The 23,411-nt window shown below is 45.3% G+C and overlaps 1 protein-coding gene across 1 annotated transcript in view; it reads right to left on the bottom strand.

The window, feature by feature from the left end:
* SLC25A13 (solute carrier family 25 member 13) overlaps positions 1-23,411 on the bottom strand; it is a 204,543-nt gene that overhangs the window by 9,921 nt on the left and 171,211 nt on the right. The window contains exons 14-15 of the mRNA XM_045288636.1: positions 19,308-19,448; positions 1,135-1,273 (exon numbers count right to left, since the gene is read on the bottom strand). Coding sequence (XP_045144571.1) covers positions 1,135-1,273; positions 19,308-19,448 — 280 coding nt within the window. The remainder of the gene's footprint in view (positions 1-1,134; positions 1,274-19,307; positions 19,449-23,411) is intronic.

Below are 23,411 nucleotides of genomic sequence, written 5' to 3' on the forward strand. Positions count from 1 at the left end.
TGTGTGATCCAGTTAGCCCCACGCATATACATCGCTCCTATATGACCTTATACCAAACCCAAAGCAAACTTACTGCTATTGAATTGATTCCAACTCATTATGAACCTCATAGGACAAAGTAGAACTGCCCTCTGGGTTTCTGAGATGGTGACTCTTCACTGAAGTAGAAAATCTCATCTTTCTCCTGCAGAGAAGCTGCTGGTTTCAAACTGCTGACCTTGCGGTTATTAGCAGCCCAACAAGTAAGCTACTATTCCACTAGGGGTCCCCCACCTTATGCAGTGAGAAGGAAGCCAACTCACTGCCCTCATGTTGATTCAGACTCAAACTGACCTCACAGAGCAGAGTAGAACTGCCCCACTGGGTTGGCCAGGCTCTAACTCTATGGAAGCAGAATGCATCATCTGCCCCAAGAACATCGAGGCACCGCCAACCCTTGTGGTCCACAGCTCCATGCACCACCCATCACACCAGGGCCCTCAGGAGGCCTCAGGAACCTCGGATGGGCTTACATTATGCCGGACTCTTCTCTGTTTCTCTATTCTTTAAAACGAAATATAAGCACTCTAAGAACTTTCATTAAAATTCATTGAATGCAATGCATTTCCTTCCCCATGAATCAATGGTGCATAGTATTGCTCCAAGTTTTTTTGTTCCCCAATAGTTTTAGTGGCACATAATTTAAATATCACAGAATTGGAAATTCCAATCGTTCATTTCTCTTTTCTAAATGGTAGTAGTTCTTGCTTAAGTTACGGACGAAATCTGACGCACTGTTTGGCCGCGAGGCACAGGTACTGACACTGGTGGAGCAGTTCGCATCCTTACACGGTGAGGTGCGCACCTGAAATGATGAGCCCCAACAGTGCCACAAAGCCTACCAGTTTTCAATGCGTCTTTTTTCAGAATTAAAATGTTAATTGTCTATTAACCTAGTCTGCTGAAGTAAGATGATCCCCACCCCCCTACGATTTCTTTTCAGTGGTTATGCAAAGGAATCTATAGGTATCTAGATTCAAAGCAATCTAATCTCACATACATCTGTCAGAAACTATCAGCAAACCATGTGGAGCCATAGGGCAGGGATAGCCTATGTGTGTGATGTGGGTGGGGCACTCACTGAGTGACACTCACCAGCTATTGCGCCAGCCAAGAGCAGGCTTCCGGGGCCAACGTGCCCATCCTCGTTCGCAAAAGAAGCCTTCACATGGGCATAGCATGGGAAGTAGATGGCCGAGAAAGGAATGTCCCGTAGAAAACATGCTTTGGCACCCTGTGCATTTGAAAGGGAAGAAAAACCACATGAAACACAAGCTTTGCTGGAACTCACCTCAGGACAAAATATTCCTAAAGAACAAATCTGTATACACAAGTTGACCCCATCCCTGCCAAATTCTGTAAGTAACAAATTTAAATAATTGAAAAAAAAATCGGTTCTTGATGTTAAGAGAGATTGGGAAGGCAGCTCTGATTTATTTGAATGCTGGTATTCTATGATGAAATCTGAAGTTCTGCCTTTATAAACCCCAAAGCACTGGCATTTCAAGGAGGATCAGTTCTCTGGTCTCAGTAAAAGGCAAAACCCAACACATTGTTCATTCATAGTCAGAGAAGTAGACAAATGTTTGAGAATCTTATGATAGCTCTGAACACTTCCCTGGGGGAGGAATCACACCTGCATTAAAATTTTTGGTGTTCAAGGGTTTACCCTATAGTTTATGCATATATTGCCTTACCAGGCTTTGAAAATATTAATGAATGCTTGTTCTAAAGCCTTAAACTATTTAAAACAATTCTGCAACATTTAAGAGCTGTGTGTAGAACAATTAGTTCCCAAAGCAAATGATGGCTGGCGCCAAGATGCATCCTAGGAAGGTCCTGACAACTGATGGCAGCACCTGGAAATATGATACAACATTATCACAAACCAAAGACATCTTTATACCGCATACCTTTTCAACCTGGGGCCCTGGGGGTGTAGTGGTCGCACACTGGGCTGTTCACAACAAGAACAACAGTGGGAACCCGCCAGGCATTCCATAGGAGCTTTCTGATCCCCCAAATATCGCCAGCCTAGGGGGACTGAAGGGAGGGTTCTGCTCTGCCCTATCAGTCAGAACAACTCCATCGGAGCAGGGGGTTTTTGGAACGATTTAATTCTGATTCTTTTACAAGTTTCTAGACCTAAAGAAATTATCACAGAATTACGAGTCCTAAAAGAAAATAGTATAAGTCCATCAGAATTCAGTGGAATTCGGGTCAGCCTGATGACATTCACTGAGGTCGAGTACAGTGGTTTCCCTGTGGGGCTGCTAAGCACGAGGTCAGCAGTTCGAACCCGCCAACTGCTCTGAAGGGCAGCGCGGAGGCTTTCTGCTCCTGGAAAGATGTATGGCCTCAGAAACTGTACATAAGTTTGCCAGGAGCCAGAATTTAATTGAATGAAGGGGTTTGGTATTTCGACTTTTCGTGCTAAGACCATGGAAGACTGAAGTATTGATGCATCTGAATGAAGGTGTTGGAGGAGAATATGAAAAAAGACCACGGACTGCCAAGAGTAACAGATACGTCTGTCTTGGAATTAGAGCGAGGATGCTGAGGCTTCGTGTCGGATGTTTTGGACATGTTATCAGGAGGGACACTCCCTGGAGAAGGACACCACGTTCTGTTGTGTGAAGTAGAGGGTCAGCAAACGAGAAGAAGCCCCTGAGGAAACGGACCGACTCAGTGCTGCACCGGGAGCACAAACACAGCACCAGGTCCCATGCTGGGGCGGGGCTTCATTCCCGTGCGCACAGGGTCACCGTGAGTTAGCACTGACTTGACGGCACCTAACAACAGCGGCGATGGTGAATCTTGGTACTTTCGTTTGCTGCTAGGCTCTACTCCAATCTGCCAAAGTTCACTAACACTAAACATCTGCTATTCGGTCCCTGGCTTTTCTGATCCTCGCGTTGTCGCACTCCCAATCAGTCCAAGCCTGTGGGCAATGGAACCCTTAGCCTTAGTCTTTTCAAAGGAACCCTGGCCTGTGGCAAATCAGACGCCTTGGAAAAAGTAACCTTCACTGGACATTTTAGGTTGAATCCTATTAAATTCCATCTCCGTTTAACAGCTCCTTCTAACAGCATTCCCGTTAGGCATTTCCCTCTCCCTGATGCCCGGGTGAGGCAGTGAGCATGTTCTGGGAGGAACATTACTCGCTGGCCCTCTTCACTCCGTGAACATGTTTTCAGAACAGGGCGGACCTTCCTCCTACAATGTCAAGTAGCCCATGTTTCCGTATCTTGCCCACTCAAAAGGTGTGCCAGTTGAAATAGTCAATTAATAGGACCCTTCTTGCCGTAACTACTTATGTGATGCATTATAATTCTGGACTCTATGCCTGTGGCTGCAATCCCACGTTGGAGGGCGTTTTCCACTACACTAATGCAGGGCTATCAAACTGGCGGCCCTTGGGCTGCACGCGGCCCCCAAGGTAATTTTTTGTGGCCCGAGATTCTCTGAAATAAAATGAAAATAGAAAAAAACATCATGAAGAAAATAGCACTTAGGGAGACTGAGGCAATACCATACACACAATTCGCTCAAGATGTGACTGCTGGCTCAGGACAGGTGTGGCTGTAGACCAGTGATTGTATCTTTACTGTTTGCTGATAATCTAATAATCTATTAATGACCCTAATAAACCCCCTTAAATGTGAGTACTGTCTCTGAGTTCTGTGTAGCCATTGCAATGAATACTAGAACCCGATGGAAAAATTAGATAGTATTGTTTGAGACAAAACACAGTCAATATCTGAGCTGAATTAAGAATCACAAAGTCCATCAGAGCAAACTCCACACTTAACGTGTGTTCAGGACACAAGAGCTACCAACTATGTGTTTGTATAGGGGACATCTCTGAAGGCAATGCCAGACCCTTGTCCCAAACTCAGAACACTTTCGTCATCTCTCCCACCTCCCCTACAGCAAAAGGGGGAAACACTGTGAAATACCAAGATCTATGTGTACTGTCTAGTTGACTCTTAAAATCCCAGGGTCGCTGGCTTGGGGTCACATATTGAAAGGCCTCCTCTATAGTAGGTTATGGAGGCCAGGTACACCTGTGACAAAATAGGGTGTCCTCCTTTACTGTTTGCAGCTGTTGAAGTTGACAAACTCAGCTACCCTCCAAAAACTGCCTTGTCTTTGTTTCATGTTAAGCCAAGGTAGGCACTATGTGGAAGGGTGACAGCAAACCTTGAAGGTTCCCCGTTTTCTCCCGCACTGTCCTATCTTGCTTCCAGTCCCCTCTAGGAATTCTGCTAGCTCATTTGGGCGGGGGCAGATCCTCCACAGAAGAGATGTGCTGTAGATGCCAAACAGCAATTCCATTTAGACCAATTAGACATTCTTCAGGTCTGGCTTGAAACCAAAGCCCTATTACTGTCTTCCTGGAAAAAACAAAAAAATCACCTTGGAGTCAATGCTAAGGTAGCATCATTCCTCCTCCCACAAATTTGGCTTCGTGTTAGATCTGTTGCTTCTTACCTTTAACCGCATCTCCCAACTCTGTATACCTTACAGCCGAGCTTCGTCTATGCTCTGTCATTTTTTTGAGACGAATACCTTACCTTTAAAGTGTCCTACCTCAACGTTCTTTCTAATTCACGAAGTGTTCCATTTGTGCAGCTCTCTGCTGCTCATTTCGGGTTGCCATGAGATCATAAAATAATATTTTAAACGTATGGAAGGTTTATCATAGAAAATACAGAATACTGAAAATGTTAAATGCTCATCATTTTCACCAGGGATAAACTCTGCACCTCTAATGAATATTCTGGAGTATATCCTTCAACACCAATATTAACAACCAGCTCACATGTTTATGTGGTTTTTCCTCTTCATTAAGTTTATGGGTAGGATTTTGTTGTGGGGGAGGGGGCGCTAGTTATAGCATTTCTTTTATTCCTCAGTGCCTAAATTTCCTTTCTATTGGTTGTTTCAAAAGCTCACCATCATCTTTGGTCTTGGATTTGGCACAGGATTCTCTCATCACTTCACTCCCCCAGTTCCCTCTCCCATTAGCCAATTCCTTGTGGGTAAAAACTCTCACTGCCTCACTCACCTATCTAATCACACCAGCCTCTCAAATACCACCTCTTCATTCATTTAAATCGCACCTACCACGCTTTCTACTGAGGACCCTCTCGCTAGAACAACAGGAAGGAAATTCCACACAGCCCACATGGTCTACACGCTCTTAAATTCTTAAATACGGGTCAAGTTTTCTTCATGCCCTTATATCATCTACCTATGCCAGGGCATCTGATTTCTGATTACAAGCAATCAGCGGACAGGAATGACCGTCTGATACAAGCTAGGTGGTTGTTGTTCAGTACCATCCAGTCAGCTCCAATCCCCAGTGACCCGCTACACAACACCCTGTGGCCTGCACCGGGCCAACTGCGCTGATGTCTGAGCCCCATCGTTGGCAGCCACGGTGCCAGTCCTCCTTGTCGTGTGTAAAACGATCCAAAGCTTTGCCTCTCTCACTGGGCACCTACAATGTATTTCCACTGACACTGATTTTGCTCTGCTCTGAGTCCCATCCAAAAGAAGACCACAACCAAAAGGAGAAATGAAAGGCTTTGGGATGTACTACCAGAAGCTACCAGGCTTCTGTAAACACACACACACACACACACACACACACACACACACGCAGCCAAAAATCAAGCATGCTGTTTTTCAATGGAAGAAGACATTACGAACTGGGGACAAGTGACAGCCTTGAAGGAAACAATCTGTCCTTCTGTGCCAGAATATTCGAGCTGAAAGAAGAAGAGAGACTCATATGTCGTCTGCCAAATGGCTTCAATATGATCACAAGGCCAGGAGAAGTCAAGCTTTGAAACGAGAACCTTTCTTCTGCAGCAAGGAGGCGGCAGCACGGGAAGCAGTCTGCGGTCCCAGCCCCTCCCTCCCATCCAGAAGTCACGAGAGTCCGGTATCAGGGCACACAAAAGGGCCTGCCAGGTGCTGCGGCATGCCTGACGAGACGTCTGAAGACTATTCTAAATGGCTGAGACGAACACTGAACTCGGTAAAATAAAAACCAGACAGGCCAACCAACCAACGGACAAGGCTGAGCAGCTTTGGGAAGCACTAAAGCCAAGGGAGGAGTGGGCCCAAGCTACTTTTCCTACCTGGAACCTAGTGCATGCTCATGGAGGAGCTGTAGTGGCACAGCACTCGTGAGTTGGGCTATGAGCAGTTCCAAACTACCAGCTGCTCCGAGGGAGAAAGACGGGCTTTCTACTCCCATTACGAGTTACAGTCTCGGAAACTCACAGGGGCAGCTCTCCCCTGTCCTATAGGGTCACCAAGAGTCAGCGCGGAGTTGATCCACGGCAGTGTTCGGTTTCAAAAGTTTTGGTAGTTCCCTAATCTCTGCAAGCTAGGGGGAAAAACAACCCTAAACGTTAGAACAAGAAGTCTTAGAATGAGAGTACGCAGAAGATAAGGAAAAGTCAAGAAGAAAGAGAACTTGTTACGCAGCCACCCTTCACTCTACTGAGCAGGGAACCCGGCCGCGAAGGAAGCAGGTTTTAAAATGCCAGTCTCCACTGGCCAAGGTTTCAAGGACAGGGGGTGCTGCTGTCCCTGCTGCTGCTGAGCAGCCCTGGGAGAAATCAAGCCTGAACCTTCCTCACCGGGACAAGGTCCCCTTCTTCCGGGAACCTGAGAGTGCACGACTTCGCGCCTACTGCAGGACGTGCAGAAGAGGTTGAGGTGGGTGTCTCCCAGGTGCTGTGGCCCCCCACCCACCCACCCACCCCCAGGAGACTCAGCTCAGTACCTGCTCAGCATCTCCCTCCCGGCAGCAAGTGACCCTGGAATCAGCTTGCCTCTCCCACCCCAGGCGTCAAAGCAAACTCCCAGGGCAAGCAAACTCAGCAGCAGGCTGGAGGAAATGATTCACACTTCTTGTATTTCCGTGGCCTCCTTTTCCCCACCACTTCTCTTAGGTATCGGCACAACTGCAGGTGCTGATTTGCAAGGCCGCCCGAGGCAATCCCTGACCTGTTGCTCCCACACAATGACAGGGGAAGCAGGGTGTGAAAAGGGCTGTTCAAGTTCCAACTGTGAAAATGTTTCTCTCCCGGATTCCTGGCGGAAGTTCTTCCCTCCGTGGTGAACACCCACCCTCCAGTCCTCCGGTGAAGGGAGACATTCTGTGCTGCCCAAGAGCCGGTGTCAGCAACTCCATAATGGCTTTGCCCACTAAAAAATTAATATATTGCCAAGTGTCAGGCACTTCACACAGATCTGTAAGCCTTCCTTCCCTATGGGAAATATGCCCACACTTACCTACCTCCAGTCTTCTTGGGCTCTCCAGGCAGGCCTGCCCCTAGACAGTCCCTCCTGGGTGGGCCCCGAATTTCCTTTGTACATATTAAAACCACCTGGGAGGAATGAGCAATCCAAAATACAACCATCTGATTTTTGATTCAGTGCACCTGATCCATCAGTACCATCCACTCCACTGAACTACTCTCTTTATGTCTCTGTCGGAGGAGGTGAAATATTCTATTTTTACAAAAAAAAACTCACTAATAAACACCCCCAAATCCCCATACCCACCATCCAATTCAGACTCATAATCAACCCTTTAGGACCGAGTAGACCTGCCCCTCTGGGGTCCCTCAACTGTCCATCTTCACTGGAGCACATAGCCTTTATCTTTCTCCTGCTGAGGGCTGACAGGTTTGACTCCTGACCTTTGGGTCAGGAGCCAAGCTAGCAGCCCACCTCGCATTCTTGGGGGAAATAAAAGGCATTTCAGGGTACACCAAAAAGGTGAGTCAACTTGTTCAATAATCAACACTGACGCTGTTCCACTTTTCATTATTCTCGTCTCTCCATCTTCTTTCTATGGAGAGTCTTGGAAAGCCTTTTTTTTTTTTTTCTTTTTAAAAATCATTGTATCGAGGGCTCTTACAACTTTTATCACAATTCATCCATCCATCCATCCATCCATCCATCCATCCATCCATCCATCCATCCATTGTGTCAAGCACATTTGTACATTTGTTGCCATCATCATTCTTAAAACATTTGCTTTCTATGAGCCCTTGGTATCAGCTCATTTTTCCCCTCCCTCCCCCGCCCTTTCCTCCCAAACCCTTGATAATTTATAAATTATTATTTTTTTCATGTCTTGGCACTGTCCAACATCTCCCTCCACCCACTTTTCTGTTGTCCGTCCCCCAGGGAGGGGGTTATATGTACATCTTTGTGATCGGTTCCCCCTTTCTCCCCCACCTTCCCTTTCCCTTCCTTGTATCACTACTCTCATTGGTCCTGAGGGGCTCATCTGTCCTGGATTCCCTGTGTTTCCAGCTCTTATCTGCACCAGTGTACAACCTCTGGGCTAGCTGGATTTGTAAGATAGAATTGGGCTCATGATAGTGGGAGGAGGAAGCATTAAAGCCTTTCAAGGAGAGGCCTCACTTGACTTCAAGTGACCAGTCCACAATCGACACGGGCCAACTAGAAATGTGCAGCGACACTGGCCATGGCATCATCATGGCAAAAAAATTAAAAAGCCAAATCACTGATTTTGCTTCTCCCTCTTTTTTTGTTGTGGACACTGCTGAAAACGCAAAGGAGCTTTCATCCATTCTGAAGTTGCTGTAATCACCCATCCTCCACTGACTCTGGCAGCTCAGCCTGGCGTGGAACCGTCAAATTATATAGCATAACAGGATTCGTATCTCACACACACAGAACTATCGTCTGTGGTTTTTTGCTTTTGTTTTTAAATCCTTTTTCTTTTAAAGGTCTTCTTCCTGGATGGTATCACACCTGCCCAATCAATCCAAAGAAAAAAGCCAGTCCTGGAGGATGGTGCTGATACAGAAGTCAGGGCAGGCGGGTCTTTTCGCATGCTAATTCCTACTTATTCTCACTGTACCTGCAAAGACAGCTCCAAACAGACTATTTCTAATACAGGGCAAGGTAATTACACTCACAAAGGCACCTCTGTCTTGGGTTGGGCACCAGGAGCCAGCAGGTCTGGGAGACGGAGGCTTAGCAGAGACTCCTGCAGTGAATGCACATTGTCTAACATGGAGGAAAAATGCCAGACTGGGGGACCCTGCAGCATTCAACTCAACAGAGGTGCACCTTGTCTGAGAAGGTTATTTAATGCTTCTGGCACCTGTAGTCCGAGCCACCCCCCTTTTTCCTACCTTACAGGTTTAGAATTTATTTGGCATGTATAATTGTATATTTTGATCCCGGAGCGCCAAACAATGGGCAGCAGGTCATTCCTCTTCATTCCCCTTCAGTGAGTTAACCCTTAGATGAGCCTCTCCTACCCAGGGAGGGGACAGCTTTGCACCGCAAGCCTGTGATTTGAACAGGGTCCATTTCAGCGTCTTACTGAAAAATAACAGTGGTGTCAAGAGATGTCATTGTGGTCTGTCCTTGCATCGCTAGTATGCAAATCAAATAAACCAGCCCACAGACGGAGTGAGCGCTGGAACTATGCCAGTGTAAAGTGAAATACTGTCTGGTTTCTCTGGTCCAGGGACTTTCGGGTTAGCAGTTTCTTCTTCCGTTCACTGCAATTCTAACAAAGTCACCTTGGCAACCTCAGGTACTTTGCAGGAAATGTCACTCCTTGGTTTTCTTTCTTCCTTGCTCTATTATTGTGGGGTGCTTGGCCATCAGTAGTGCTTGTCATGCAGATGGGCTGGAAATCCTCTAAGAGACACGGGATTGGACCACATGGCATTTGTGTTTCCAAGCTCTCGCTTGCACAAAGCTTTCTGTACAACACGTCCCGCCTTTTCAATGTTCTTCTCTTTCCTTCTTACTGCCTCCTCCGCCCTCTCACACTCCCTCTCTCCAAATCCCATAGTCTAACTGGTAGAGGCATCTCTCATGGAAATTTTAATAGCATACCTAGCTTATTGTTTTTAATCTTCCTTTCGAAAAGCACATGTACTTTAGAATACTTACATCACAAGCACCCTTCACCTTTTCATTGCCAGATATTTTAATTTTAGTTTCGAAAACATTAAATCTTATAATTATCTTGTTTTCTTCTTTTCATCCAATGTTTTTTTGAATATTTCTTTCCTTCTTTGCTTTCACTCCTTGACACATCTCAGACTCATCACCCGGGGTCACTTCCCTTCTACCAGAAGTAAACTGGCGTTTCCTTTCGTAAGAGTCAACAGAGGAGATGCTTTGCTAGTCTGAAAAATAGAGTCTTCACTTCACTCTTGCCCGTGAAGGGTATTGTTGCAGGGTGTAGAGTGCTAAGCTGCAAGGGTTCACTCTGCACTGAGAGTACCGTTCACCTGTCTCCTGGTTTCCCTCGTCCACATCTCTTAAGTTACCTGACAATTCAACTGTGGCTCCTTTGAAGGCAATCAAGGCTTCTCTCTTGCCGTTTAAGAGCTACATCCTTTAACATCACCTCCCTTGGTGTTATCCTTTCTTCTCCTGCTGTACGACTTCCCTTTTTAATTTTCACAGGAAAGCCTTACGCATGTATTTCCTCACCAGTTACTGATCCTTCGTGTCAGCTTCTGCCATTCTACTTAAATTGATCTCTTAAAACTAACCATTGACTTGCATCCTTGGAGTGAAAAGATCTCTTCTTTGGCTTCAACCCTCTTTGACTTCTGTAGCACCTGATACTACTTGTTTGTCATAGGACCTTCTTCTGCTACCTCCCAGGCTCGCTTTGGCAGAAAGCACCAGGGACCGCCAAAAGAACAGACAAATCTGCCTTGGGACAAGTACAGCCAGCATGCTCCTTAGAGGCAAGGGCGGCGAGACTTCACTTCACAAACCGTGGGCATGTCAGAAGAGATCAGTGACTAGGAAGGACACCAGGCCCTGTAGAGTGGAGGGGCACTGAAAAAGAGGACCATTTCTGGCAAGATGGCTTGACAACAGTGGCTGCCACAGTAGGCTCACCGTTGCCCACTGAGCACTTATGGCCGCGTAAGAACAATGGTGGCGAGGGCAGTGCGGCTGGGCAGTGTTGTGCGCAGAGTTGCCGAGTTGGAACTGACTTGGCGACACCCAACACTAGCTCCCTCTCTCAATACTGTTCATTCAACTCTCCACCTGCTTTTGTTTTCTTTCTGCCACCTAAATGCCTTTGCCACGAGCTTGGACATCTTACCCACTCTCGTAGCTTCACGTCCATGTTTGACCCGCAGAACAGGACCTGCGGCCCCATCTTCAGGGTGGAGAGCAAGCAAGCTCAGCGTGGGAGCCAGGAAATCTCATTTCAATCTTAGCCTCATCCCTGCGGATTCTAGTTGCCCTACCTAAATACATAGATTTCTGGGCCTATGGCCTTAATTATAAAGATGGCATTGAACAGACTATTTTTTAAGATGCCTGGCATCTCCTCAAATATTCTGAAATGCTGGTTTACCATCCAACTAAAGTGCTCATGCCAGAAACTAGAGAATCATCTTTCAGGTTCCTTTACGCTCTGTCTCTCCTCACTTTCTGTAACTCTGTGAGCCCAACACTTCTGCACCCTTCAAATATGTCCGTCCCCCTCACTGCCACTGCTCTAGGGTAGGGCAGGGTGCGTTCCTCTTCGCTTTGGGTTCGCCACCCTCCCCTGACAACTCCCAGGTGGCATTCTTCACATCGAAGCAGCCCTGGCATCGTTCCTCAAACACAGAGACCACCTTCAATTTACCTCTTCTTTCATATCAGTCAACACAAAAATCTTTCAAGTCCTATTTGCAAAAGGCGATCCACAATCTTGGACGGATCTTAAGTGTCAGTGCTTCCAGTCCTGCATCCTGACGTGTTCCATGGAGCCCTAACGGAGCATGCACCTTTGTAATGGCTAATGCAGCCCAGCCCGGGAATGAAAAGACAACGTTCATTCTATGCTCAGGGTGCAAGCTCCGAGAGGCCTCCTATGGAAACACTCACCTGTAGATGCTGGTCACCCCTGTCTGCCATAATTGATTTCATAGCAGTATGCTGCAGCGCTGGATGCAATGACAGAGTAAACCATACCTTCTTACGAAAAGCAGTATGTTTTTTCCCCTCTCTAAACTACATCATAATCAAACAGCTCCTTACAAGGCAATTGATTATTCTGCCACCTTCGGGCACCTACAAAATCTACTGTTGTATAACTAAATTCCTGGGAACTTTACTCTTTTAAAATGGAGGCTCTGTTTACATAGTTCACTATCTCCACTTTAAACTATTTTTAAACTTCAGGAATGTGAAATGTTTACCACATGCACTATTTTTTTTCAGTTGTAAATGTATTCCTAAAGCAAGTATTCTAATCATCTATTATTGGGAAGTCACAGAATTGTTCCCTATTTTGCAAGTCAATTCAGGAGAAAAATAGAAAGCCTAGTGAAATCCAATTTAGGTGAGGTTAAGCTCTGCAGGCCTAAACACACAGACAGAGCCAACCACTGACCCCTGGGTGCCCGGTATTGTAATGCTAACAACCACCAACAAAAGGTCCAGGGAAGGAGAAGGAAGATTACCTGTCCCCACTAAAACTAAGACAGAGGCTCTCTTTTGAAAGATCCACCTGGGGGTGAGGGGAGGAGGGTAAGCTCATACCATATACCAGGTCTCAACGTATTGGGTCACTCCAGGTCATCATTTGCATATCCCCACCCAACCGAGAATTAGGGGGCGGGGGGCTGGGGAAGGAACCTCTTTAGCACCTAAAAAATTACCTAAAGAAATACAACCAGAATGCTCCTTAGAGGCAAAGATTAGCAGACTTTGGCTCACACACTTTGGACACATCAGGAGACACTGCTTGGTAAACTAGAGGTGCAGTGAAAATGTGGAAGGCCCTCAACGAGAGGGGTACACACTGTGGCTGCAACAATAGGGTCAAACAGAAGAACAATTGTGAGGATGGTGGTGCAGGACTGGGGAGTATTTTGTTCTGTTGTATGTAGGGTCACTGAATTACAACCAACTCACTGGCACCTACCCCCCCAAATGTGTGTGTGTGTGTGTAGAAGCCCTTGTGGTGTAGTGGTTACGAGTTGGGCTGCGATCCACATGGTCGGCAGTTCAAAACCACCACAGCAGTTCCTCACGAGAAAGACTGAGCTTTCTACTCCTGTAAACAGTTACCGTATCAGAAACCCACAGGGTCAATGCTATGAGTCAGCATTGACTGGATGGTCATGAGTTCGTTTCTGGGGTAAGCTACCAGGTACAGGCAGTGGACTTCAACCACAGTGAACCCCCCCCCCCCCATGTGTGTCCCGGAGAACTGTGCTCCAGAGGAATTTCCGTGGTTCATTTCTTGGCAACAAATAAAACAAAGGCCATGGTCACTCATAGGGACCCTTTAGGACAGATACGTGTTTCTGAGACTCCTGTGAACTGTTACAGGAGCATGCAGCCTCATCAGAAATAAATAGCGGTGTTAAAAGCTGTGAAAGCCTTAAAAGAACGGATTTCAAAGTACTGAAATGAATTCTGACAATGGATGGGGTGAGGGGGGGGCTCCTATGGAGAAGAGAAGTTCATAGGAAACAAAGCTGGAGTCTGAAAGTTGGAATAATATGAACGACGGGGCTTCCAAAAAAGTTCGTGGGGAAAGAGCGTTAGAAGATTTGGGGAAATTGCCACGGATTTTCCAAAGCCCCCTGGTAAATGAAGATGACAACCTAGGGTGATGTCACGTGATCAATCAGACTGAAAGGAGCCCCAAAGGCAGCGTTTGAGCCTCTGCCGAAGGAAGTCAGCCCAGCCTCATGGGTCTGAGTAGGTACAAGAGACAACCGCGCAGACGGCAGCCGATGCTCACAGCCAGCAGAAGGCACAGAGCTGTCAGGTCACCCTGGTGCCAAGAAAGCAAGTTTCCAGGAGCCCACAGACAGTAACTTCCCGGGGTGGTGACACGAACGCCCACAGCAGCCTTTGGGGAGGCAGCACGGAGCCGGGAATGGTCTGCGTGAGGTTAAACCCCGAGACTGGTAATTAGCTTTACACGGGAGAGGCCTCTTGCTCAAATGTGAGCCATCCTGCTCATTTCAGGAAAGCAATTTTCACACAAAAGTGGAAACAAGAAACGTGTGAGACTTAGTTTCGGCTCACATACCATTCCTGGCCGCCTCTATTTACCTAGCTACAAAATCAGAATACTAATTACTTCCAAGCAGGGTTAAAGGGATTAAGATGAAACAATACTGTGAAGATGAAAACCACTCCGTCTCATTCTGGTATCATTTGCAGATAGTTGAACAATCTCTGTTTCTATATCAGCAAACAAGTTTTTACCATTTTCGGCATCCAGACATTTCAATAACAGTCATTGCCCCAGTTTCTAAGTGCTTTCTATGAGACAAGCAGCTGAAAGACTGCTTGGCATCTTGTCAAAACGGCATGCTGCTACATCACGTTGTAGGGATTGCCAGAGACGGAAAATCTAGAAAAGATGAGTCTTCTTCAAATTGATCCGTGCTGTTGCTTAGTGATAATACTATTTATTTCTTATACATGGAGAATGAATTGGGAAATGAGATGGCTGTGGAACATTTTGTCATACTGCACCATGTTTGTTCTGAACTACAGGGAAGCCCCACCCCTCCAAAACAAGGTAACCCTAGGAAAGAGTGTGCCCAGTAAGAGTTGCTCCTTACAACATCTGAGGTCACGGGATACTTTCCCAATCACCTGAGAAACGCAAGTATAAATTGGGGAAGGCAAATTAATTAGCCTGAAACCACCTCTCATTTATTACTAACTCTGGCTGTTACTAGAAGTCGTCTGAAGTACTCAAGGTGCAAAGGAAGGCTAGCACAATAGATCCTGGTGTGGACTCGTACAAATTCAACGGGGGATGCTGAAGCAGCCTGCTGAAGATTGCTCAAAAGTGCCATATGGTAAATTGTTATATCAGGATAAAGGGGGAACAGAAGAAAAAGATCAAACATCCTAATGCATCTGATGGTAAGATAAGGTATTGCTTCAAAATCGTAGAAACCCTTATTAAACCAAACCATCACAAGGTAAGCTCTTGTTTCTCAACACATCCTCCCATCTAGGCTACACACTTGTAAAGGCAGCGCTTCCATCTCGCTCCACCTTACCCAGAGAATGCTGCACACTTCGACTTATACCACATCAAAACATCTTCAAGGGACTCAGATCTGTTCTTCTTCAAGGTTCTGTGAGTTGTGGGAATAAGCATAAGTCTGAAGATGCTAGATCAGGGCTGCAGGGTGATTTGGGTTAGATTTCCTAATGAAATTCTCCTGGGACAGCCCTTGCTACCCCTTAAAGAAAGAGCAGGTGCATTGTCGTGATGGGGGAGGATGGACTCCTTGGCACAACTTCCCTGACCTTTTTCTCATCAGTGCAATCTCTAATTTTCTGAAGAACTTCATACTAATCCTCTGTGATTGCCGGGTCCTTTGAGAAAATCTATCAAGACGGCCTCTCTTGACTCCCAAAAACCTGTTGCTATAACCTTCTGAACTGAGCTGACCTTTCCACCTTGAAGGTAAATGGCTCAGTAGTTCCCCTTGGAAGCCACTGTTTTCGTAGGACTTTGCTCCCTGTACTGTACTGGCAAATCCAAGACTTAGCCCTTCTGACAGATTCCACAGAATCATTTTTAGTACCTTCAATCTTGCAGAACATTAAAACGCTGATAGTAAAGATCAGCCCTTTGAGCTATCTGATCTTTGGTACAATGCTTTTGGCGCCAATCAAACTCAAAGCGTGCTGCTAAGATGCTCACTTAAAATTGAAAACGCAGAACCACATTAGGTCCTAACTCAGTAGCTATGACATCAGTGATTATTCTAACATCTTCTACCAATTTCAGGATTTCACCCACAGTTTCATCATTCATTGAGGTTAACAGTCTTCCCTAGGTTTACTTTGAGGTTTTCTTTAAAATGTTGATCCTAAAAACCATTGTTTTACGTGGGATAGCATTCCTGTGAACTTGTTGCAAAGCTTCAGTGATTTGGAGACACACACAGTCAGTTACGGCCAAATTTTGATATTAGCGGTTACTTCAAAATAATATTTTTTCATGGCACAAAGAGTATCGTTTTTTTGAAGGCACTCCCACTAAGCTAGTGTATTCCTGAGAGAGCTTGTCTGCAGCCATCCACTGATCTCAGCATCCACGGCTAAGAAGAAAGTAGATTCTGACATGTGGTTTCCAAAGCTTCACAGGAGCAGAAAGCCTCATAGTTCTTTCCAGGAACGGCTGGAGGGTTTGAACTGATAATCTTACAGTTAACCACCCAACAATTTCTAGATAACGTCCTTCTGTTTGGAATAAATCCTGGCACAGTGGGGTAAACACTGAGCTACTGATCAAAAGGTCATCTGTTCAAACCCATCAGCTGCTCAGCCAGAGAAAGATGAGGCTTTCGGCTTCGGTGAAGATTGAGTCTTAGAGACTCTTGAAGGTTTCGGGTGAGTTGCAACTGACAGGGGTTTGATATGTATGGACTGGAAGCCCAGGAGAAATCCTTTTGGCCTTAGCTTTCATGCGGCTGGAGGGTCACGTTACCTGAGACAGAATTGTACAAGGAATCAAAAAAAGGCTTCGCCCCGTAGAACTTGGAAATGAAGCTGAGGTCCTGTGCAAAGCTATGTTTCTGGATAATTTAAAAGAGGCTAAGTGGTGAATAGGAGCAATTTTAATTTTATATGTGGTCATATTTGTGTATAAACAAATGAAAAATTATCTTAAGTAAACATATTTTTCCCCTCTAATTTCTTAAATAGTTATTTAAGTTGGCCATAAAATAGTGTTTTGAATCCTCTCACTGGAAAATTCTGAGTTGAATACTTTATGCTCGATGTGGACAAGTATTATTGGGTTGGTTCCAACTCCTCGTGACCCATGTACCACAGAATCAAACATGCATGGTCTGGTTTTGTTCCATCCTCCCAATCACTGCCATGTTATATATAGCCCATGGTAGCAACTACTGGGTCAATAATTGTCATCTTGTTGAGGGTCTTCCTCTTTTTCACCAACCTCCTACTTTACCAAGCGTGATGTTCTTCTCTGGGGACTGGTCCACCCTGGAACCTGTCCAAAATACTATAGAGGAAGTCCTTCCATCTTCCTTTCAAAGGAATATTCTGGCAGTACTTCTTCCAACATAGATCTGTTTGTTTTTCTAGAAGCTGGCAGTAAATTTAATATTCTTTGCCAGACCCATAATTCAAATATATCAATTTAAAATACCAGGGCTTGGGTCAGGTGCACCTTAGTCATCAAAATTACATCGTTGCTTTTTAACCCTTTAAGTAGGTATTTTGTAGCACGTTTGCTCGGGGCAATACATCATGTGATTGCTGCATCTATGATGTTGACTTTGCATTCAAGCAAAATGAAATCATTGATACTGCCGGTCTTTCTTTTCCCTGGTTTATCACAGTGTTACTTATTGGTCTAGTTGTGAGGATTTTTTTTTTTCCTCTCTATGTGGAGGTGTAATTCATACTGATGGCTGTAGTCTTTGATCCTCACTAGGAAGTGCCTCAAGTTCTCTTATCTTCTAGCAAGGAAGATTGTGTCACCTGCACATAGCAGGTTGTTAATGAATCTGACTCCAATTCTGAAGCTGCAGCCTTCTTCTTGTAACCCAGTTTTTTAGGCTATTTGCAGAACATACAGATTGAGTAAGTATGGGGAGAGGATAGAACCTTAATGTATATCTTTCCTGATTATAAGCCTATCAGCATTAGCCTGTTCTCTTCAAAGGACTGCCTCAGTACAGGTGCCACATGAGCCCAGTTAAGTGTTTTAGAATTCCCAATTTTCCAGTGTTACCCATACTTTGTTATGATCCACAGCTGAATGTCTTTGTCTGGTTAATGAAACACAGAAAAACATCTTTCTGCTCTTTTCTACTTTTAGCCAAGATCAACCTGATATAAGTAATGATATCCTTTGTTCCATGTTCTATTCTGAATTTGGCTTGTATTTCTTGCAGTGTCCTGACAATGGACTGCTACAACTGTTTCTTGACATACTGTCAGCAAAAATGTACTCTAAATATGATATTGTTCAATAGTTTCTCTATCCATAGATCAACTCTCTTTGGAATGTGCATGTATATGCATCTCTTCCAGTCATTCGCCTAGGTAGCTGCCTTCCAAATTTCTAGGCCTAAATGACTGTTTCTAGTGTTGCATCCTCTTGTTGAAACATATCAACTTGTATTCTGTCAATCCCTGGACAGAATTTTTTCGTCCAATGTTGTCAGTGCAGCTTGGACTTCTTCCTCCAATACCATTGATCCTTGATCGTATACTACCCCAGAAATAGTGAAATGTTACCCAATTATTTTTGGTACGGTGACTCGGTGTATGTCTTTCATCTTTTTTGATGTTTCTACATTCACTATTTTGCCTGAGGGAGTAGGGGGTGGGAGTGGGGTCACTAGACCACACCCAGAGCAGATGAGCACAGAGGATGTCACAGGGACTTGAAGTCCCTGGGCCCAGAATGTCCTAGGTTCGGGAGACACAGAGGGAGATGGCAAGAGGGGGCAAGCAGGGGAAGATACACAGCGGCAGCAGCATCAAAAGGCCCATGTGAGAGCGCTTTCTGGTACACTGTGCAAGGCAGGTACAGGGCCATGCCAGCCCACAGATTGAGAAGTTCAATGCCTTAGGGTAGGAAGCTTGCTGGTGAAGTGGGGTCCCTCCGGACATTTGTTGATGGGGATAGATTTGGGGACTCATGGAGCAAGTGCTCCAAGTGCCTCAGGCCAAGGATTCCTTTTGAAGTGATGTCTCTGGGTACATACTGGTAGAAGTACTATGACAAAATAAACATGGACAGCGAAACGATGGAGAAAGCTGGAACATATGGGATCACAAAATGTGTGTGAATTTCTTCCTATTGAACTGGACTCATTACAGCACCTTAAACCACGGGGATCTGCAATCCTGGTATCATTAATTCTTCATGGCATTCGGCTCTGCGAGTGAGGTTGTGGAGTGATAACACATCCCAAGGAAAGTCTAATCATGGCTGTTGCAGACAGCCATGTACTGGACAAATCTAGCGGTGCACACACATCATGGTCGCCCTGCATCGCTGTACTTAGAAGACAGTTCAGGAAGATGCGGGAAGAAACACCTCTTCTCCCCTAAATGACACTAAGGGTCCCAGAGTGACCCCAACGGAACAGCTCCTCCAGTGAGGGGAGTGCCAAACACTGATCTCACGCAGTACGAGAACTGGTTTCCTACGACCTAAGAGCTCAGTGAATACACAGAGCGCTTACCTTGTAGATCCCAAAGAACCCCAGGTCCCGCAGGACAGACAGGGCACTGACCCGAGGACCAGTGGTGATTTCTCCAGCCACCTGCAAACGGATCTTGACAATTTCTAAAGGGTTAGTGAAAATCACCTGGGAGCCTCCTGCCTGAAAAAGGAAAAAGAGAAAAAGAAAATATTAGGACCTGAGAGTTTCCAGGGGCAGAAGGCACAAGGTGACGGTGAGCAGAGCTGAGCGGTGAGCCTCAGAGGAGTCAGGGAGGCCGCCCTCAGGAGGCCCTCGTTTCCACCCCTTTCTCGCTCACGTCACACGGTGCTTCTGAATTTGAAGCATGACACAGTTACTGCCACAGACACCCTGGGTCAAGAGGCCCACCAGGAGGCAGGGGGAGGAGGGCGATCAGAGACAGCTTCTGAGGTCTGAGTCTTCACACCAACACAACAAACCCGGCACCACAAGCATCAGCTTCCGCAGGGCTCGGTCAAGGGCACCAAGCCACCAAGGACAACAATTAGTATGGAAAGGAAAAGAGCTGCCTCTGTGAACAGTAGGAGGGCAAGGAGGATATAACGAGTGTCACGTGATGGATTTCTTACTAGCAATGATTGAAAAATTGTCAGAGAACATGTAAACTTAGATGAAAGTGATTTTTCTTCTGGGGAAAAAAATCGGTCAATCATCAAATACCGTTTTATGGAGTTACATATTTTTGTAATTTTATTTATATATTATGTGGTATAGAAGTACTCTTCTCATATAAGATAAAAGGTATGATCGAGTAGGAATGAGATGCATTAAGTCAATTATGGCCCAAACTTTGAACAACTTGTGTTATTTCATTCCAGCAATGGCTGGGTGCCATGCCTGCAAGAGCATCAGTGGAAATCTTTAAAGTGCACTATAAGGGAAATTGTAAGCTAGCTGTTTTGAAGTTAAGCCTGTATTTATAATGTGCAATTACATTCTTTATTACACCAACTTGGTATTCCTGGTGACTGAAATATACACAATTTTTGTAGCTAAACTAAGGTTAGTAGAGAGTGCAGCTCAGAATATTTTGTGGTGATATCCCCAGAGCTGGTCCACATACTGCTTCCATTCTACAGCTCAGGAGATGCCATCATGGGAACAGACACATCTGGGTCAATATCATCAAAAACTACGTGCTAGATTCCCTGATCTCATGAGCGAATGTTAATGCTACAAAATGGCCTTTAGGAATCCAAACTAGCTACGAGGACTTTTTTTAAAAATAGCATTCTTCATAATATCTGGGAATAAAAACCTCGGAATAACACAAATATTCAATAGTAATAAGCACCCTCCAAACCAAACCCACTGCCACCAAGCGGATGCTAACTCCTAGAAACTCCAGAGAGAACTGCCGCTTTGGGTTTCCAAGAATGGAGAACTCTGTGGGAGCAGACAGCCTTATCTTTCTCCTACGGAGTGACGGGTGCCTTTGAACTGTTGCCCTTGGCAGTCCAATGACTATCCCACAGCTCTACTAACAGTGGTGCAACAAGGATTGAATACATTTGAGTATATTCATGAATGCACGATGCCAGCAAGGAGATACTTTGGGAAAATAACTGAAATCTTCACACCCGGACCAATAGGTTAACTCATGATAAATGGAGAAAAGATTGCACTTGTCAAGGATTTTGTCTTGCTTGGATTCACAATCAATGTCCATGGAAGCAGCAGTCAGGCGATCAAATGATGATGCATTGCATTGGGTAAGCAGGGATGCTACTTTGAAGACTAAAGTGTGCTTAACCCAAGCTGTGCTATTTTCAATTGCCTCACAGGCATGTGAAAGTTGGACACGGAATAAGGAAGGGGACAAATGAATCAGCACATTTGAATCACGGTGCTGGAGAAGAATAGTGAAACTACCGGGGAATGCCAAAAGAACAAGCAAATCTGCTTCCAAAGTAAAGAATGCTCTTTAGAGGGCAAGGATGGCGAGACTTGGGCTCACATACTTTGGACATGTTGTCAAGAGAGGGACAGTGAAAAAGAGGAAAACGGGTTGACCCAGTGGCTGCATCAAACAAGAACCTGTGTAAGCACGGCGCAGGGCCAGGCGGTGTTTGTTCTGTTCCACATAAGGCTGCTATGAGTTGAAACCGACTGACAATACCTAACGAACACTGCTAAAACATGCACGGACGCTTCCCCCTACATCCTGCTTCTGCACAAAAAGAGATACACCACAGTGGTGCTGTTAAGTTGGTGGGGGAGTGCATTTCCACCCCCTCTTCCTTAAAACAAAAGTTTTCTAGATGGATCATGTACTAATCCTAGAAAGAGAGATACTCGTGTGTAAGTTATCTAACATACATAACATTGTTGGCAGGAAACATGCAACAATGAAAACAGCCTCTACCTACTGATTCAATCAAATTGGCTGTTCGGTGCCATCTGTCTGCTCTGAAACAGGGACCCTGTGCATGGCCCTGCTCCATCCTCACATCGGTCCTTTGCCCGAGCCCACTGTTGCAGCCACCATGTCAATCCATCTCATCAGGGGCCTTCCTCTTTTTTTGCCAACCCTCCACTTTACCAAGCATGCTGTCCTTCTCCAGGGACTGGTCTCTCCTGACACCATGACCAAAGTGTGTAGGACCAAGTCGTGTCCTCCTCGCCTCTATGGAGCATTCTGGCCTTAATGCTTCCAATACAGATGGATCACTTTGTCCTTTCATCATCCCTCTTCAGCACCGCAATGCAAATGCATCCCTTCTTCCACAGTCTTCCTTATTCAAGGTCCAATTTTCACACACATATGATGCAATACAGAATAGCATGGCTTGGATCAGGTGCACCTCAGTCCTCAAAGTAACATCCTTGCTCTTCAATACCTCAAAGTGATCTTGTGCAGCCCATCTAATGCAAGACATCTTTTGATCCCTTGACTGCTGCTTCTATAAGCAGTGATTGTGGATCCAAGACAAAATCCTTGACAAGTTCCACCTTTTTTCTATTTATCAGGATGGTACCTATTGGTCCAGTTGTGAGGATTTTGGTCTTCCTTACATCGAGCTGTAATCCACACAGAAGGCTATAGTCCTGGATCCTCACCAGCATGCGCTTCAAGTTCTCCTCGCTTTCAGTAAGCCATCTGCATATCACAGGTTAATAGCCTTCCTCCAACCCTGATACCACACTCTTCTTCGTATAATCCAGCTTCTCTGATGGTCTGCTCAGCATGTAGACTGAACAAGTATGGTGAGAGGATACAACCCGGACACACACCTTTCCTCATTTTAAACCATGCAGCATTCCCTTGTTCTGTCTGCACGACTGCCTGTACAAATTCTGAATGAGCACAATGAAGTGTTCTGGAATTCCCATTCTCCTCAAGGTTATCCGCAGTTTATCATGATCCACACAATCGAATGCCTTTGCAAAGTCAATGAAACACATTAAGAATCGTTCTGGTATTCTCTGCTTTGAGACAAACTCCATCTGACATCAGCAATAGTATTATTCCTTGGTCTGTGCCCTCTTCTGAACCCAGCCAGAACTTCTAATAGTTCCCCATCAATATGTTGCTGCAACCGTTTGGTGGATGATCTTCAGCAAAATTTTACTTGAGTGTGTTATCAATGGTATCATTCTACAGTTTGAGCATTCTGTTTGGTCACCTTTTTTTGGAATGAGCACAAATAGGAATCTCTGCCCATCAGTTGGCCAGATAGCTTTCTTCCAAATTTCTTGGCACAGAGGAATGAATGCTTCAGTGCTTCTTCAGCTTCCTGGGACATTTTGATGGTTATTCCATCAATTCCTGGACCCTTAGTTTTGGTTAAAGCACTCAGTGTAGTCTGAACTTCTTTCTTCAGCACCACTGGTTCTTGCTCATAAGCTGCTTTCTGAAATGGTGGAATGCCGACTAGTTTCTTCTGGTACAGTGACTCTGTGCATTCTTTCCATCTTCTCTTGATGTGTCCTGCATCATTCAATATTTTGCCTATAGAATCTTTCAAAATTTCAATTTGACTTGAATGTTTCCTCAAGTTCTTTAAATTTCAGAACTGAAACTGTTCTTCCCTTTTGGTTTTCTAATCCTAGCACCTGGCACATTGCATTATAGTATTTGGC

The sequence above is a fragment of the Echinops telfairi genome, unplaced genomic scaffold (genome assembly GCF_000313985.2).
Source record: "Echinops telfairi isolate 266 unplaced genomic scaffold, ASM31398v2 ScPeMD7_23;HRSCAF=83, whole genome shotgun sequence".
Lineage (NCBI taxonomy): Eukaryota > Metazoa > Chordata > Mammalia > Afrosoricida > Tenrecidae > Echinops > Echinops telfairi.